At 56.9% G+C, this 14,988-nt stretch overlaps 1 protein-coding gene across 7 annotated transcripts in view; it reads left to right on the top strand.

Moving 5' to 3' along the window:
• Positions 1–14,172, top strand: part of PDE9A (phosphodiesterase 9A) — a 69,729-nt gene extending 55,557 nt beyond the window's left edge. For 4 of the 7 annotated variants that reach the window (XM_081137931.1, XM_081137937.1, XM_081137933.1 and 1 more), the window contains 10 exons: positions 2,174–2,260; positions 2,956–3,060; positions 3,360–3,442; positions 4,545–4,701; positions 7,501–7,614; positions 10,006–10,110; positions 10,818–10,946; positions 11,413–11,508; positions 12,758–12,833; positions 13,618–13,835. In XM_081137931.1, coding sequence (XP_080994057.1) covers positions 2,174–2,260; positions 2,956–3,060; positions 3,360–3,442; positions 4,545–4,701; positions 7,501–7,614; positions 10,006–10,110; positions 10,818–10,946; positions 11,413–11,508; positions 12,758–12,833; positions 13,618–13,631 — 966 coding nt within the window. In that variant the 3' untranslated portion in view covers positions 13,632–13,835. Of the gene's footprint in view, positions 1–2,173; positions 2,261–2,955; positions 3,061–3,359; positions 3,443–4,544; positions 4,702–7,500; positions 7,615–10,005; positions 10,111–10,817; positions 10,947–11,412; positions 11,509–12,757; positions 12,834–13,617 lie in introns of all 7 variants that reach the window. The other 3 variants (XM_081137936.1, XM_081137935.1, XM_081137932.1) reach the window with 2 other exon arrangements.
• Positions 14,173–14,988: the final 816 nt, after the last annotated feature.

Here is a 14,988-nt window from a genome sequence, read left to right as displayed (position 1 = left end):
CTCCCGGGGCCAGCACCTCCAGGACTTGACGGAAACACCCCCGTCTCTCCCCCTTTGCCTTTCTCCTTTCTGTTCTTTTTGTTTTAACTTGATCCTCCAGATTTTAGTTAAACCGACTCTCGGTAGGTTCAGGGGTCCCTGGAGACAGAGCTCAGGAAGGAGGTGTCAGAGGGCAGGCAGTCTCGAATCCTGGGGTCCCGGCTGCAGGCGCTCACCCCTGGGGAGCATCATCGTGGCATCGTCGTGAGTCCCCAGGGGCCGACTGCTGAGCCTACAAGCGCCTTCTCAGCTGCTGCCCACAGACCCCCCACACTGTGAGAAACAGCTCCCCAAGAGCGGGCTTCTGCGGGAGAGCTGTGCTCGGAAAAGGCACTTGCCCAGGCAGCTGTGGCCCCGGACGTGCGCAAGTCCCAGATCTGGGACGGCGAGGGGCTTAGCAAGATATTTTTTTAAATTTCCAATGGAGATTTTCTTGGTCTGCTCTGGTTCCCTGATCCTATCAGTCATACCCCTCTCTTTCCGAACCTCGAGAACACAAAAAGTCCCTCATCTCGGACATCAGGCCACCAAAATCCACGGATTCTTCCAGCTTCTCAGTAACAGAGACACGCAAAAGGCTGTCCCCAGCAAGCTGCCCACGTGGAGGAGAGTGGCAGCGATGACATCCCTGAGATGGCCGGGAAAGGGCTTTGGACCCTGAGCGTCTGCCAGCGCTGGCCTGGCTCCCAGGGCACGAGAGTCCCCTCAGTGACCGGTGTTCGTGTGCATCCATTGCCACTCTCCCAGCAAAGGAGAAGCCTCAGCAACACTGATGAATTTTGGACCATGGACAGCAAAGATGAACAACTCAAGGGTCACAGCTGAAAACTTCGACAGCCCTCCTGGCCCCCAAAACTGCATCTGGTCACCCACAAAGCAGCTTACACCCTGAGAACGTCTACTGAGTGCTGGGCTTGCAGGCTGGGCCTCCTGGGCCTCTCCTGAGTCCTCCACACTCCATCCCCCAGCCGCCCACTGGGACCGGCCACATCACCCTGCTCCAGACCCACCACACACGCCTTAGACAGGGCGGCACACGGTTTCGTCTGCCGATCATCTGCAGCTCTGGACTCTGACGTCGCAGCAAACATTTCATTCAGTGCATCAGGGTTGCCTGGAGTGGCGCGTGGGTTGGTGGGGTGGGGTGGGGGGTGTCGGGGCTGCAGCTCTCAGTCCTGCCTGAGGGCCTGCCTGGCCTGTGCAGGCACCAGGGCAGCTGGTGGATGTGACAGAGGCAGGGTACAGGTGTGTGGCCCTGGGCAGAGGAGCACTCGCAGGTGTCATGCTCTGCACCCACAGGTGACATTTTAATTGTCCCTGCTTTGCAGATCTGTCTCCCTGGGCTCTCCATCTAAGACCTGCTTTCCCAGAGGGCAAAACCCACTTTGCCAAACTTTAATTTACTAAAAATAATTTAATCTGTCTTCCCTGGCTTAATTAGCTCTCAAGCTCTGAGTGATAGTTAAATCGGCGATAACAGTGACAATAAATCCTCTTTGGGCTAAAAACAAAATCTATTTCAACTTGAGCAGGGATTTCTTTGGAAGGCAGTGACATAAGGTTTGGAAGGGGACACTCCAGAACAGGCTACCTTCTGGGCTCTAAAATTAACACTAATAAGTGTCTTCAGTCCCAGTGGCCCCAGAGGGCCACAGTGAGGCATGTTGGGCATGAAAGTCGCCAGGGCCCCTTCACCCTCTGGCTCCGGCACGTGAAGGGCCTCTCTGCCTGTGAGGCTCGGCCCTCAGGTCTGCGTTAGATGAAGCCGAGTCCTGGAACCTCAGACTGCGATGTTGACCCACTGAGATTGTGTTTCATGTGTGGAGATAAAATCATTTCTAATACGGTCCTCTGGACATAGCGGGCTCCCCCTCATCCAGCCGTTGGCTGTTCTTCTCGCGTGGAATTCCACTGACTTCTGAATGCTGACTACGCTTTCGAACCACACATCCCTCCAGGGGGATCTAAACCCCCAGTCAACAGGCTTCACTCTCAGGGGACCCGGGAACCGGAAGGCTCACCCCCCGGGGACGGGCCTGGAGAAGATGCCTGTTGCCCTGGGGACAGCTCCCAGGATAGCAGGGCCTGTGGCCCGTGTGCTGTTGACCATCCCTTGCCCTCCCTGTGCCCCCAGATGCTGAGCTGCTTAGAGCACATGTACCACGACCTCTGCCTGGTCAGAGACTTCAGCATCAACCCCATCACGCTCAAGAGGTGGCTGGTAAGTGGCAGCCCCCTCCAGTCCCTCTTGAATACCGTTTCATCCAGTTACACAGGAGTGACCATCTGGGCACCATCCTGATGGCACTGGGCATTCATGAAAGTTCTGCCAGGACATTCAGCCAGCCTCTGTGTCCCCACCACACACTCCACCCCTGAGCTCCTGCCCCAGGGAGCGAGAAAACGGCGAGGACCAGGGCAGACAAGTGCAGCGGTGTGTTCTAAAGCAGGGGCGTGTGTGTGTGTGCAAGTGTGTGTGTGTGAAAGTGTCTGAGTTTGTGCATGTTTGTGGGGAAAGCGCACATGTGAGTGTGTATATGTGCAAGTGTATGCATGTGTGAGTGTGTGTTTAGCAGCAGACCTTTTTAAAATAAAATATTGCTCAGAATCAAATATTGAGGACTGTTAAAGGTCTATTGGTTACTGGGGACCCAGGTAGTGCCCCTGGCTCGCCCCTCAGATCCTTGTCAGTGGCTCCTCGGACACCCTCAGACCTGAGCCCACAGCCCAGAGGAAGCCTGGGAGGCCTGTCCCCACCCTGCCGTGTGGGCCGCCCCTTCCTCGCCTTGTATGTGCAGGAGCACTGGTGGCCTCGGGTTCAGACAGGGAGGCAGGGAGCACCCGAAACAGCTAGCAAGGGGCTCGGGAGGAGGGCGGCAGCAGGCGCGGGCGGTCAGGACCCCTCGTCTCTCCCAGCTCTGCGTGCACGACAACTACAGGAACAACCCCTTCCACAACTTCCGGCACTGCTTCTGCGTGGCCCAGATGATGTACAGCATGATCTGGCTCTGCGGCCTCCAGGTGGGTCTCGGACAAGCCCCTTCCAGGGGATGGCAGCGCCCCGCTCAGGGACTCGGCCCCCTCCCAGGGGGGCACCCAGGAGCTCCCCAGCGGCTCCTCCACCCTCCCAGGGAAACCACCCTGCCCATCCACGCCAGCGCCCTCCTAGGTGAGGCTCCTCCGGTTCAGTGGGCAAGCGGGCTCTCCTCGCCCCACCCGGGGAGCAGGCGGGTCCTCTCCCCCCAGGCCAGCGCCCGGAGGGGTTTCACCCTGCCCCGCTCCACCCCCTCCTCACCCCATCCCCCCTCTCTCTAACCCAGGAGAAGTTTTCCCAAATGGATATCTTGATCCTCATGACCGCAGCCATCTGCCACGATCTGGATCACCCAGGATACAACAACACGTGCGTGCACGATCACTTTTCCTCTTAAAGGGCCCTCGGTTCAGCTCAGTACGCAGGCCAGTCCCAAATCGGAGCTGTCAACAGAGGCCTCCGAGCCCCAGCGCCCCCTCCATGGGACACAGCTCCCCACTTTGGAACTTTTTCCAAGGCCTAGGGCCTCCCTGGGGCAGGACCCATCAAGGTTACCAAGCCCTGAGAGGCTGCCACATCTCTTGTGGTCCTGGCTCCAGGCAGCGCCTCTGCACAGGCCTAGAGCCCTGGTGGTACGAGCGAGAACCGCCCTCCCCTGAAGCAGGGCCTGATGCCCTCACACAGACGGGATGCAGGCAGCCACCAGGCCCCGTTCTCTGGATCTCCAACCTGCTCGGCAGCCTCCCCGGCCTCTTCCCCACAGGGATGAGACTGCGGGCTAGGACTGAGCTAGAGGAGTGTGGACGAGTGGGGGGGGGTGTCCACGTGGGCCGCGGGGGCTTTGGTGGAACATTGATCCACTCCTGGCTCTGGGCAGTGAAGGCACAGGGTCCCACTCCTCCTAACTGCGCAGTCCAACCGCGTGGCATTGGGTTGCATTTACAGTGACACGTGGCTTCTTTCTATCAAATGTGTGCATTTATGTACAAGTTTTATCGTTTGCATGATGACCCCAAATGTGTCCCAGAACCTTGCTGCCATTTGTCAGGACCAGAGTGGATTCCGAGTGTCCACTCTCCGTGATGGGCCAGCGCGGGGCCTGGGCCACAGCGGCTGATTCTCCTCCCAGATGGCTGTCCTTTGCACACATTGAAATGTTTTGCAAGAGGCTGTAACAAAAGACCTGGTCGCCTTCAGGGCACCATAATGGAGAAATTGAGATTTCTGGGTGGTGTCCACCTGGTAGGATGAAACAAACTTGGGATCATCTCATTAAAGGGGCAGCAGAGAGTCGAGGGAGCCAGAAGAAGGGAGTTCCTGGCCTGGGCCGAGTGCAGCCACCTTTGCCAGCCCCTTCACAGTCTCCCAGCCCCTTCAGGCACCACTCAGACACCTTGATGTGTTGCCCTGACTTACGGGTGCCTCTGAGTGCTGCTCCTGAGGCCCCTCTCCCCTCCCACCCCCGCTCCAGGTACCAGATCAATGCCCGCACAGAGCTGGCCGTCCGCTACAATGACATCTCGCCCCTGGAGAATCACCACTGTGCCGTGGCCTTCCAGATCCTCGCCCAGCCTGAGTGCAACATCTTCTCCAACGTGCAGGCGGATGGGTTCAAGCAAATCAGACAGGTGTGCGGGGGAGGGCACTCTGGCTGCAGAATGAAGGGGAGTTTGGGTGGAGACAGTGAGCACGACTCCGAGAGAACCCCCTCTCCAGTGGCTGAGGCTCCCGGGAGCTCCCGGTCCCTCAGTGCCCACCAGGGATCCAGGGGCACTGGCCCTCCTTCCCTCTGCCTCTGAGGCTACACAGCACCCAAGAAGAGGTGTGTGCCCAGGCATGCGTACCTGGGATTCCACCGACGGCAGTTCACATCCCCTGCTGAGCTTATCCTTCGAGATGCACCCTTTCTCCATTGCAGCCCAGGGGGGTGAGGCTCACAGGCGTTGGGTATTTGTCCAAGGAGGGAACTCAGTGAATCCATGGCAGGCCCTGGACAGACGCCTGCTGCATCCAGCCTGGCAGAGCCCTGACCACTGTCCCCTTGCCCCCCGCTGCTGTCCCCTGCCATCCCATCACCCAGTCAGCCCCACTGCTCACTTTGGATAAGAGACTTCACCACTTCCCAGGGCACTGGGAAGGAGGGTGAGGGCACCATTCGTCCTGAGATAGACGCTGCCAACTCACCACAAACAATACCCCCTTCACGCAGGAGGTCCCACTGAGCACGACTCTGCACCACCCTCTGACGTCTGCAGGGGAGGGAAAGTATCGGGGGGATCTCTTGGAGGAATACAGTGGGTTGAATGGTAGCCACACCCCCACCAAAAAAACCCCAGTATGTCCACCTTCTGCCCCTCAGACCTCGTGAATGTAACCTTACTTGGAAAAAGGGCCTTCACAGTGTCATTAAGCTAGGGTCTCTGGATGAGATGATCTTAGACTATCCAGGTGGGCCCTAAATCCAACGACAAGCGCCCCTGTAAGAGACAGAAGAGGAGAAGCCACAGGTACATGGACGACAAGGCCCTGAGATGACAGAGGCAGAGACTGGAGTGATGTGGACACAAGCCAAGGACTGCTGGGGCCACCAGCAGCTGGAAGCAGCAGGAAGGACCCTCCCCTGGAGCCCTCGGAAGGAGTAGGGCCCTACCAGCACCTTGGTTTCAGGCTTCTGGCCTCCAGAACCGTGAGAGAACACCTTTCTGTTTTACGTCACCCAGTCCGTGTGTGGCAGCCTCAGGACACTTGCACAGGAGCCATCGGCCGTGCCTGGAGGAGCCGTACTCTGACAACCACGGACAAGAACCTCACCCGTTTGATGTCTCTGTGGCATTGCTTGAAGACGCACCTGATAAAGAGTCTAGAATCCAGTGCCACTCACCTCACTTCTGGAGAGCTCATAAACCTCACTCTATCAGAAAACAGCTTCATAAACCACTGTGTCCCCACTTCCAGGAAGGACAGGGCTAAATACGGTGCTTAATCATTGTTGCACTGAATCACTGGTTCCCGTACAATTCTCTCCTGTGTCCGGGCTCTCTGGCCTCTCCCCCAAGTTTAAGGAACTACCTGGGAAGCATGCGCCACACGTTGTCCTCATAGCCCTAGGGAACCTCTCTCCGAAGCAGGTAAAGTGGCGAATCCTGCAGATAGCACTGCATTGGCCGCTGCCCCGATGGCTGCCCAGCGACGCAGAGAATCGGAGGACCTGAACCCCCTCCGTGCGAGGCTCCGCATCCTCCCTGCGCAGGAGCTGCCTGGCCGGAGGAGCGGCTCGCCCCACAGCCGGGATCTTCCTCACGCTGTGCCACGGGGACACACAGGGTCGCCCTGCCTCAAACACTTCACTGATGTTCAAACGAGATTTTTTTCCTGAGGATAAAATCAGTTGTCCCAAGTTTTAATAACATTTTGTCATTGAATATTTTGAGGGCCAGCTCCTCACGGGCATCAATCCTTTACTATTAGACAGTTAAATCTTTACGGGGAAGTCGTACCATTCAGAATACCAACATACATTTGAGACGATCTGTAGAGGCTGCTCTGAGCTCTGCATTTGATGCTAATGCTTTTATTTTCTTGAAAAAGTAGGACACCGTACTCGGCACAGAAGCGTGTTTGTCAATGCTTGTGGGATGGGTGGGTGGATGGATGGATGGATGGATGGACAGATCAACACACAGACGGATGGACAAGTTAGATGGAGAAATTGATGGGTAGATGAGTGGATTGGATGGATGGAAGGATGGATGGATGGATGGATGGATGGATGGATGGATGGGTGGATGGATGGATGGTCAGATAGATGGTCATGGTTTTGAATTATGTTACTTTTAAACCAATATTTGATCAGCAGGGTCATAAAATATTTATATTAAAAACTCACCGCGTCCTCACGTACAGATTTGTTCATAGAAGAATGCCATTATGAATAACCAGACTTTGACCGTTCCCAAGCAATAGATGCCCATATAATCACATACAGATTAGATAACAGGGAAAAATACCCTTGGAAAAGCAGTCATTGACCTCCAACAAGACCTAGAAGGGACTAACCATGTGTCTAGATTGCTAAACTGAGGGGAAGCATCTGTGGGTGGCTAAGCCTGCCGTCCTCGAGTGAGTCATCCTGGGGGCCCGGACGTGGCTGCTGCTGCTTCGCAGACACAGCACAGGAGGCGCCAGGCTCCCACCCGGGCTTGAGCCCCAGCCTTCCCCTCTCCAGCTGCGGCCTGGGCAGGGTCCTTGGCCTCGTCTGGTCTCAGTTTCTGTATCTAAAAATGAGGACAGTAATTCCTAGACACACACAGAGTCAGCATGAGGACCCCATGACCCGGTGTGTGCGGAGGACTCGGTACACAGTCGGCACTCGCTGAGGAATCATTGGGATCTGCCCGGCCTTAGTGCTTTGCTCTTTCACTCTTCAGGGGATGATCACATTGATCCTGGCCACGGACATGGCGAGGCATGCCGAAATCATGGATGCTTTCAAAGAGAAAATGGAGAACTTTGACTACAGCAACGAGGAGCACATGACCCTGGTGAGTAGGCTTGTTTGACCTCTTGCGGGTGCCGGTGAGTGAGCCCTCCCCTCGGGCTCAGCCTGGAAACCCAGAAACCAGAATTCTTCACCTTGCCTTGGAGTGAGGTGTCGATAAAGCTGGTTTTCAAAGTCTGCAGTCTCACCAGGGAAAGCCGCCAGCAGGAACCCTCTCCTGGTAAAGCTCCCTCCCGGCTACAGGCAGTGTTTTTCAATCCCCGTCTCACTTGGTTTGAAGATAAGTGGGCGAAGGCGATTCATTTGCTCTGGTTTCCTGAGAATAAAGTTAGTTCCCCCGCGAAAGCACAGCTCCGGAAAACACGCTGGACACCAGCCTTTGGGAGGGCAACTTGGGGACCCGGTGACTGAGGCCTGAGCCATGTTCAGCTCCCTCCACAAGGGCCGTGCCCTGGCTGGCCCAAGCCTGGTGCCTGGCCTAGGTCAGTTCCCAGGAAGCGATAGGGCGGGGTGACGAGGGAAGGGCTAAAGGCAGCGCTCACCTCGATATCCAGCCAGACGGTAAGCTGCGCCCAGCCAGACGGTAAGCTGCGCCCAGCCATCCTTTGCCCAGTCATGTTCCAGGCCCTTGTCCTGGAAGAGCAGCCCAGGAAGATAGATTCAGGCCCACACCCGGGTGGACCTTCATCCCAAACCAGCCTCAGACCTGAGTGGGGCCAACACTTTGACCTCAGACACCAGCAATTCCTGGTGACAGTCATTTGCACCTGGAGCAAGTCATCTGTGCCTTGGCCAGTCCCAGAGGCACTCTTCTGGCCGGTTCGGGTAGAAACGCTCTGGCCAAGTCTAACGAGTGTCCATCCGAAGGACCCACTGTGTGCCCAAACCTCCCCAGGCTCACAGGGAGTTGCCTCCTGGGAGACCAGACATGCACCCACCTGGGGAACAGCACATACAGGACGTGACTGGACACAGGCCTGTGCTGTGGGGGCCGCCATCGGGGACTGGGGTGGCCAGGAAGGCTGGAGAGGGGCCAGGGCAGGACCTGAGAGGACGCACTGGGGAAGAGGCTTCTGCAGGGTGGCGACGTGGGCCGGGTGCAGGCTGAGAGCCCGGGCCAGCACCGGGAAGACGCCGGGCGTGGGTGCAGAGGGCAGAAGCTAGAGCCACCTCTGACACTGGTGCAGTTCTGCTACCCCTGGGCTGGAGGGGGCAGGAGGGAGCTGGTGTTGCCACTCCTGTGCAGGGGTTGGGTGCCGAGGCCATGCCCTGCCTGCTTTTATGTGAAGGTCCCCTTCACCCAGTATTTCTAATGTGCCATTTTGTCACTCGGGGGTCCCAGCACTATCCACTTTTATTACCCTTTTAACCTCTGATTCTTTTTTTTTTTTTCCCAAATATATCTTATTGATTTCAGAGAGAGGAAAGGAGAGAGAGAGATAGAAACATCAATGATGAGAGAGTCATTGATTGAGCCCGCAACCTGGGCATGTGCCCTGACCGGGAATCGAACCCCGATCGCCTGGATTCCAGGTCGACGCTCAACCGCTGAGCCACGCCCGGCCAGGCTAACCTCTGATTCTTAATGTCAGACGAACTCCATAAGAGTCTGGAAGCGTTGGCTGGAAATAAATGACCAAGATTTACTCAAGAGTCTTAGACTTTGCACACCAGACACACAACTAGGCAAAAACCCAGAAATGTCCCAGAGAAGAGGGAAAAACTAAGAGTTCTTACGGCAAAAAGTACCTTCTTGAGAAGAATCAGCCCTGCATTTTTGGCCCTAGGGTTGGTCCAGCATGGCTCCCAGTCAGATGCCGGGTGGGCCGGGGGATGGACGCCAGGAGGGCTGGTCATGTCCATTTTAGCCCTTCAGAGGCAATCAGTCAGAGGGTTACCTGGAGGTCTGACGGTGTCCCTGTCACACAGGACTGGAGAGTTCACGTGCAAGTCCCCAGGCTGGTTAGTGCAAGAACAGTCATCTCCTGCCTCAGGCAGCGTGATTTTAATAATTCAGCAGCTTGACTGTAGTGGCTCCATTCGTCACTAGCGATGCCTCGCTGCACTTTTTCTGTATCCTCAATAATCAAAAAGACACTTTTGAACTTCACAATGTATATTCATATGACAGAGGGTCCTTGTGTTTAAATGGGTTGTTCTACCACTCAGGGTCCCTCCAGGAAAACATGCTGATCCTGCAGGGGTGCAGTGACTCCCCCATTCTCCCCAGTTGAGGCTGAGGGTCTAGAGGTAGACCACCAGGGCACCCCCTACAGGTGACCTGGCTGAGCCTTGGAGGGGGCAGCAGAGCTCAGCCCCCTGGGCAGCACCGCCCACCCACCCACGGGCTCCTCTCCTGGGCGGCAAGTCCAGCCCAAACTGCGGTGGGTTCAGGTCTTCATGCCGTTGCCTGACTCCAAGTCTCTTCTTTCAGCTGAAGATGATTTTGATAAAATGCTGTGATATCTCTAACGAGGTGCGCCCGATGGAAGTAGCAGAGCCTTGGGTGGACTGCTTATTAGAAGAATATTTTATGCAGGTGAGAGTATTTTATTTCATTTCAAGCCTCCTCTCTCTTCCTAACCCCTTAAATGAGGTCCGCATTTGAACCATGCCGGACGTGTCACAGTGGACTAGCAGATGGGTTGGCGGAAATTTCTCCAGCCTCTAGAAAGCCTTCCCGATAGGCACACATCAAAAACGAAAGAGCTGTAACCTCAGACAGAGAGACAGTGACAACCTGGGAAAGCTAATGTTGTAAAACTGCCACCTGTCACCTCTAATGGAGCCGCTGTTAGGGGCGGACGTGTCAGAAGAAGGGCCTGGAGGTCGAGAAGAACCGCGGGGGCAAGAAGGGCCCCAGGGGTGGCGGGGAAGCTCTGGCACAGAAGGCCAGGCCAGCCTCTCAAAGAATGAAAGAATAAGCCGCTGACTACAGCAGCTTGATGAGCCCCAAGAGGACTCGGAGGGGGGTCCTCAAGCTACTTCTGCCACTGAGCATCCTGTGACCCACTTAATCAGGCTCTGCCTGCCCCTCCCTCGGCCTCCTGGAATGGCCCTGCGCGCCCAGCACGCACCCTGGTTAGCAGTCGGATGTCATCATCTGTGCTAATAATTAGTCATTGGTATTACTCATTTACATAATGCATATTAGCTCATTTATCCCTTCCTCGAAGAACAGCGATCCCCAGAGTCCCCCGGGTTCCCTGTTTCTTTCATTAATGCTGCTGTCTGCTGCACCCCCAGAGCGACCGGGAGAAGTCGGAAGGCCTTCCCGTGGCCCCTTTCATGGACCGGGACAAAGTGACCAAAGCCACTGCCCAAATCGGGTTCATCAAGTTCGTCCTGATCCCGATGTTTGAAACAGTGACCAAGGTGAGTGACCATCACCACACGCTGGATGTCACGACACACGAGTGCACACACGAGTGCACACGCTCACACACATGCACGCGAGCTGTAACTGCCTGCCTGGCACCCACCTGAATCCCCCTCCACTTTAACAGCGACATGCCCAAAACTCATCCTCTCGCCTCTCCAGTCGCCCCTCCCAGCTCCTGCTGCTCTGGCGTGTCACCCAGCGGCACAGCCACAAGCCTCCTGGCCTCCCCTTTGGCCGCCACCATGGCCAGCCTGCTGGCTCCCGTGGAGACCTCCGCAGTGTCTCTCAGAGCCACCCCGTGGCCTCCACTGCCCGGGCACCAGAGAGGAGCCTGTGGCAGCTTGGATGGAGGCAGGTTTCCTGTGTGACCCACCGAGACACAGGACCCACCACCTGTTGTTCCCAAACATTTTCTGTCGCCTCAGAGGTGGACTGTTGACCGAGTCTGTCTCCCGCCAGCTCTTCCCCGTGGTTGAGGAGAGCATGCTGCAGCCCCTGTGGGAATCCAGAGACCGCTACGAGGAGCTGAAGCAAATAGACGACGCCCTGACGGAGGTGAGCCTGGCCTCCCGGGCCAGCAGGCACAGCGGGCTCCGTCCGCACTGCCGGCGCCACCGAGGGGCCCCTGGGGACGGGCGCTCATTCCACCCAAAGAAAAGGCAGGGAATCCGATGTGGGTAGATGGTATACGACAGCGCTGCCCCAGGATGGGACCGCGTGTCAGCGTCCGCAGCGTCGCCGACCCTGTGAGCAGCTCTGGCCCCACGCCCTCCCTCCTCCTGCCCAGGACTGACCTTGTTCAGTGAGAGGGCGGTGGGAAGAGATGGTCGTCCTGGCATGGAAAAAGCGGCCACCCTCCTCCCAGCTCTAGGCCACAGACCCTCACCTGAGGCAGCTCGGCCACTCCCAGGGGTCAAGGAGGCAGACTGGGCCTGGCTTTAGGGTGCTCTGGGGGGATTGATGCTGTCTTTTGGGGAGGCTCGGAGCTGGGGTGGAGGCTCCCCACAAAGTCCCGCAAGCTGGTCTGGCCGAGTCAGGACCCAGGGTGTGCAAATCTCTGCGTCAGGGCCCCCTCCTCTTGGCACTGCCCAAGAACCTTCCCACCTGACCTCCAGCCACCCAAGGTGTGGTGTCCCTCTCCCCAGAGGCCCTGATACAGCTGGAACGGTCTCCCTGCTGCCTCACACTTGGGCCCCATCTGACCGTGGCTCACCTCACCCCATCCCACCCTGGCAGAGCCCCCCATCCTGGCTCAGTACCATTTCTTCACTGCTAACTCCAGCCAGGGCCTCCCCGTTACAGTGCCCCCACCTGCCTTTGCCACTGGGAGCTCCCACCACACCTTGCCGAGGCTCGTCCTGTGCTGCTCTTGCCTCTGTCAGCCTACTAGACGCATTGCAGGTGCTCAGTAAATGCTGTGAGCCCGCTGACAAGCAGACCAGCCATCTCGACCTCTCTAGTTAGATTCTAGAAGGTCACAGGCAGGGCCTGAAACTCCTAAAGCTTAAGAGCAAATGATACAGAGGACAGATATAAGAAGAGGCGTCCCCCCGCCCAGCCCCTGCAGGAGACCTATGGGGCCCCTCCTCTCCTGGGTCATCCACGAGTCAACTCGATGAAGGCCTTTCGTCCCCAAGTCCCAGCCCCAGATGCCCCAGTGGGGGCCACTGGGACCCTCCAAGGCGCCTTCCTGCCCCCAGAAAGGACAGCCCCGAAAAGGAAGGAGAAGGGCCGAGGACTCCGCAGTCACTCACTGTCCCTGAGCCTGACCCCCGCCGCCTTTTGTGCTCTGTTCTCATTACAGAAGAAGACAGAGAGCCTGACAGGCGAGGGTGCCGATAAGTCGAGGGAGAAGAGCAGAGATGTGAAAAAAAGCGAAGGTAATGCTGTCGGCATCGACGTCTCAGTAATTCCCGGTAAAGTGGAGCCAGTGGGATCTGAGGAAGGAGGGAGGGAGGAATCAAGAGGAAACCCAAATACCAGATATTTTTAAATGAGTGAAATTCATATTCCTTGCTCATAATAATTAGAATCAGGCTCGGAAGGAAGGAAGGGGCATGCTTTAGTTAATTGGGAAAGGTCAGCAATTAGCACGTGTACCGCTCCTAAGGAAAAACACTTAGTAAAGCGTTTACAAAGGAGGCGTTTGCTGGCATCGCGGGGCTTGTTTCCCGAGCACCTGTGACAGCAGCCGCCCAGCCAGTCCTCGCGGAAGGCGAGCGCCAGCCCATTCGGCCGAGGATTGGGTTACACCCCGCATGCGGCTGAGCCACCCGAGTCTCAGTTTATAAAGTACTCGGGGTGCCGGGCATGAGACACCGGGTGGGGTTTTATAAGAGGAGCAGGGGCCCCGGCACCAAGGAGCCAGGCCTTGGGTGCAGACGGTGCACAGGTGTTGCCGCTTCCCTGTGCCTCAGCCCAGCCTTTCCCCGGGGGCAGTAACACTCTCGTTGCCGTCTCAGCAGCTAAGCAAGCAGAAGTCAGGTCATATTTCTGAATGGCTCGGAAAAGCAATCGAAATTATTTTGCCTAAACATGCTCGACAATATGTCCTGTGGCCTCGGTTTTCAAACACAGCCTGTGTCTCATCCTGTGACATTTGCAATATCGCCTGCACATTTCAACCCCAACAGAAATAAACCCGTGGTTATTTTCCATCCTCAGCAGACCTGGCCTGAAGGAAGCAGGACACCCCAGGTGATCCCACTCAGCCACCAACGTGAGATTTCTCGGCGCAGGGAGAAGCTGATCCTGACCCCATCGCGCTCGTGACCACGTTTTCTAAGAACCATTTTGTTCACTGATAACAAAAAAAGGAATTCATGATGCTGTACAGAATTTTTATTTTTAAACTGCCTTTTAAATAATATATTCTTATACAGAAATGAGTTCTGTGCTTTTTGTCGGTGGAGCAGTGTGTCAGATACACCGCTCTCACGTGGAGACAGGACGCGGTGCTGCTCAGAGGCACCGGGGCCCGCGCAGTGGGACATGCTGTGTCCCCCGTGGAAACTCGGCATTGAAGGCCGGGCCCGCCCCGGCGCCTGGCGCCTGCGCGTCCTGCGTTCCTGAGCTGCGAGGGGACACTGGCGCCTGTGCGGGGAAGTGGGGACCTGAGGCAGCCCCGTCTCCCTGTAGACAACACCGAGTTCACGCGGGACACAGACACCGCAGCTGGTGCTCATTTACTGCTGGTGGCCTCGGGCGTTTAACTCCCAGGTAAGAGAAGGCGCCGCGTGGACTCGGCCCAGGGGAGGGTGTCCACTGTGGGGGAGGAGGCTGCCTTTCCTTCTGCCTCAGACATTCGCCAAATGAGTCTGAGTCTGTGGTCACTGCCCCGAAGAATCGTGTGAGAGAAGAAAGTCGTCCTGAAGATGTGTGTGCGTGGGGGCGGGGGCACAAGGACACTCGGGTGCTTCTGTGTGGGAGTGGGCGTGGGCGTGTGCACATTTGTGAGCGTACACGCACCGGTTACACGCCGAGCTCCCTCCCGCTGAGAAGGAAGTCAGAGTGACGGAAATGCGTCAGGCATCTCCTTGGCACGGTTCCTCAGACCCAGCAGCAAGTGGGGCAAAAACAAGGGACGTTGGATTCGCTGGGGAACAAAGGGGTAGGTGCGGGGGAGAGGCGGGGGAGGCGGACGGTGGGTCCCTCTCAGGGCAGCGAGACCTGGCATCCGAGCCCCCGCGGCACCGATGATGATTCTTGGCAGTGAGAGCTCTGGAGTAATTTCTGCTGTTTTCCTTAAAAGTAATTTTACAAAAAGTTAAAAATGCATTGGGCGCGCTAGTTGGCATAGGACAGAAGGTGGCTGGCTCACCGGCCTGCCTGTTCTCACTGCTGCTGGTAGGTGCCCGGAGGTGCCTGTTAAGCAGCTGATGTGTGCCCCACGGTGCTAGAGGCCCTGAGGCCCAGCACTATGGAAACCTCCGCTGGCTCCACAGCCAAGGCTGCCCCCCAGCCTGATCTATGCGATGTGCTGACTACAGTTTACAGGGTGGGAAGGAGCCACGCGGAGATGTTCCTTCTGCTTAC

This window comes from Miniopterus schreibersii (genome assembly GCF_964146895.1).
Source record: "Miniopterus schreibersii genome assembly, chromosome: 5".
Lineage (NCBI taxonomy): Eukaryota > Metazoa > Chordata > Mammalia > Chiroptera > Miniopteridae > Miniopterus > Miniopterus schreibersii.
The sequence above is the reverse complement of the archived record's forward strand: the minus strand, read 5'-3'. Positions and strand labels throughout refer to the sequence as shown.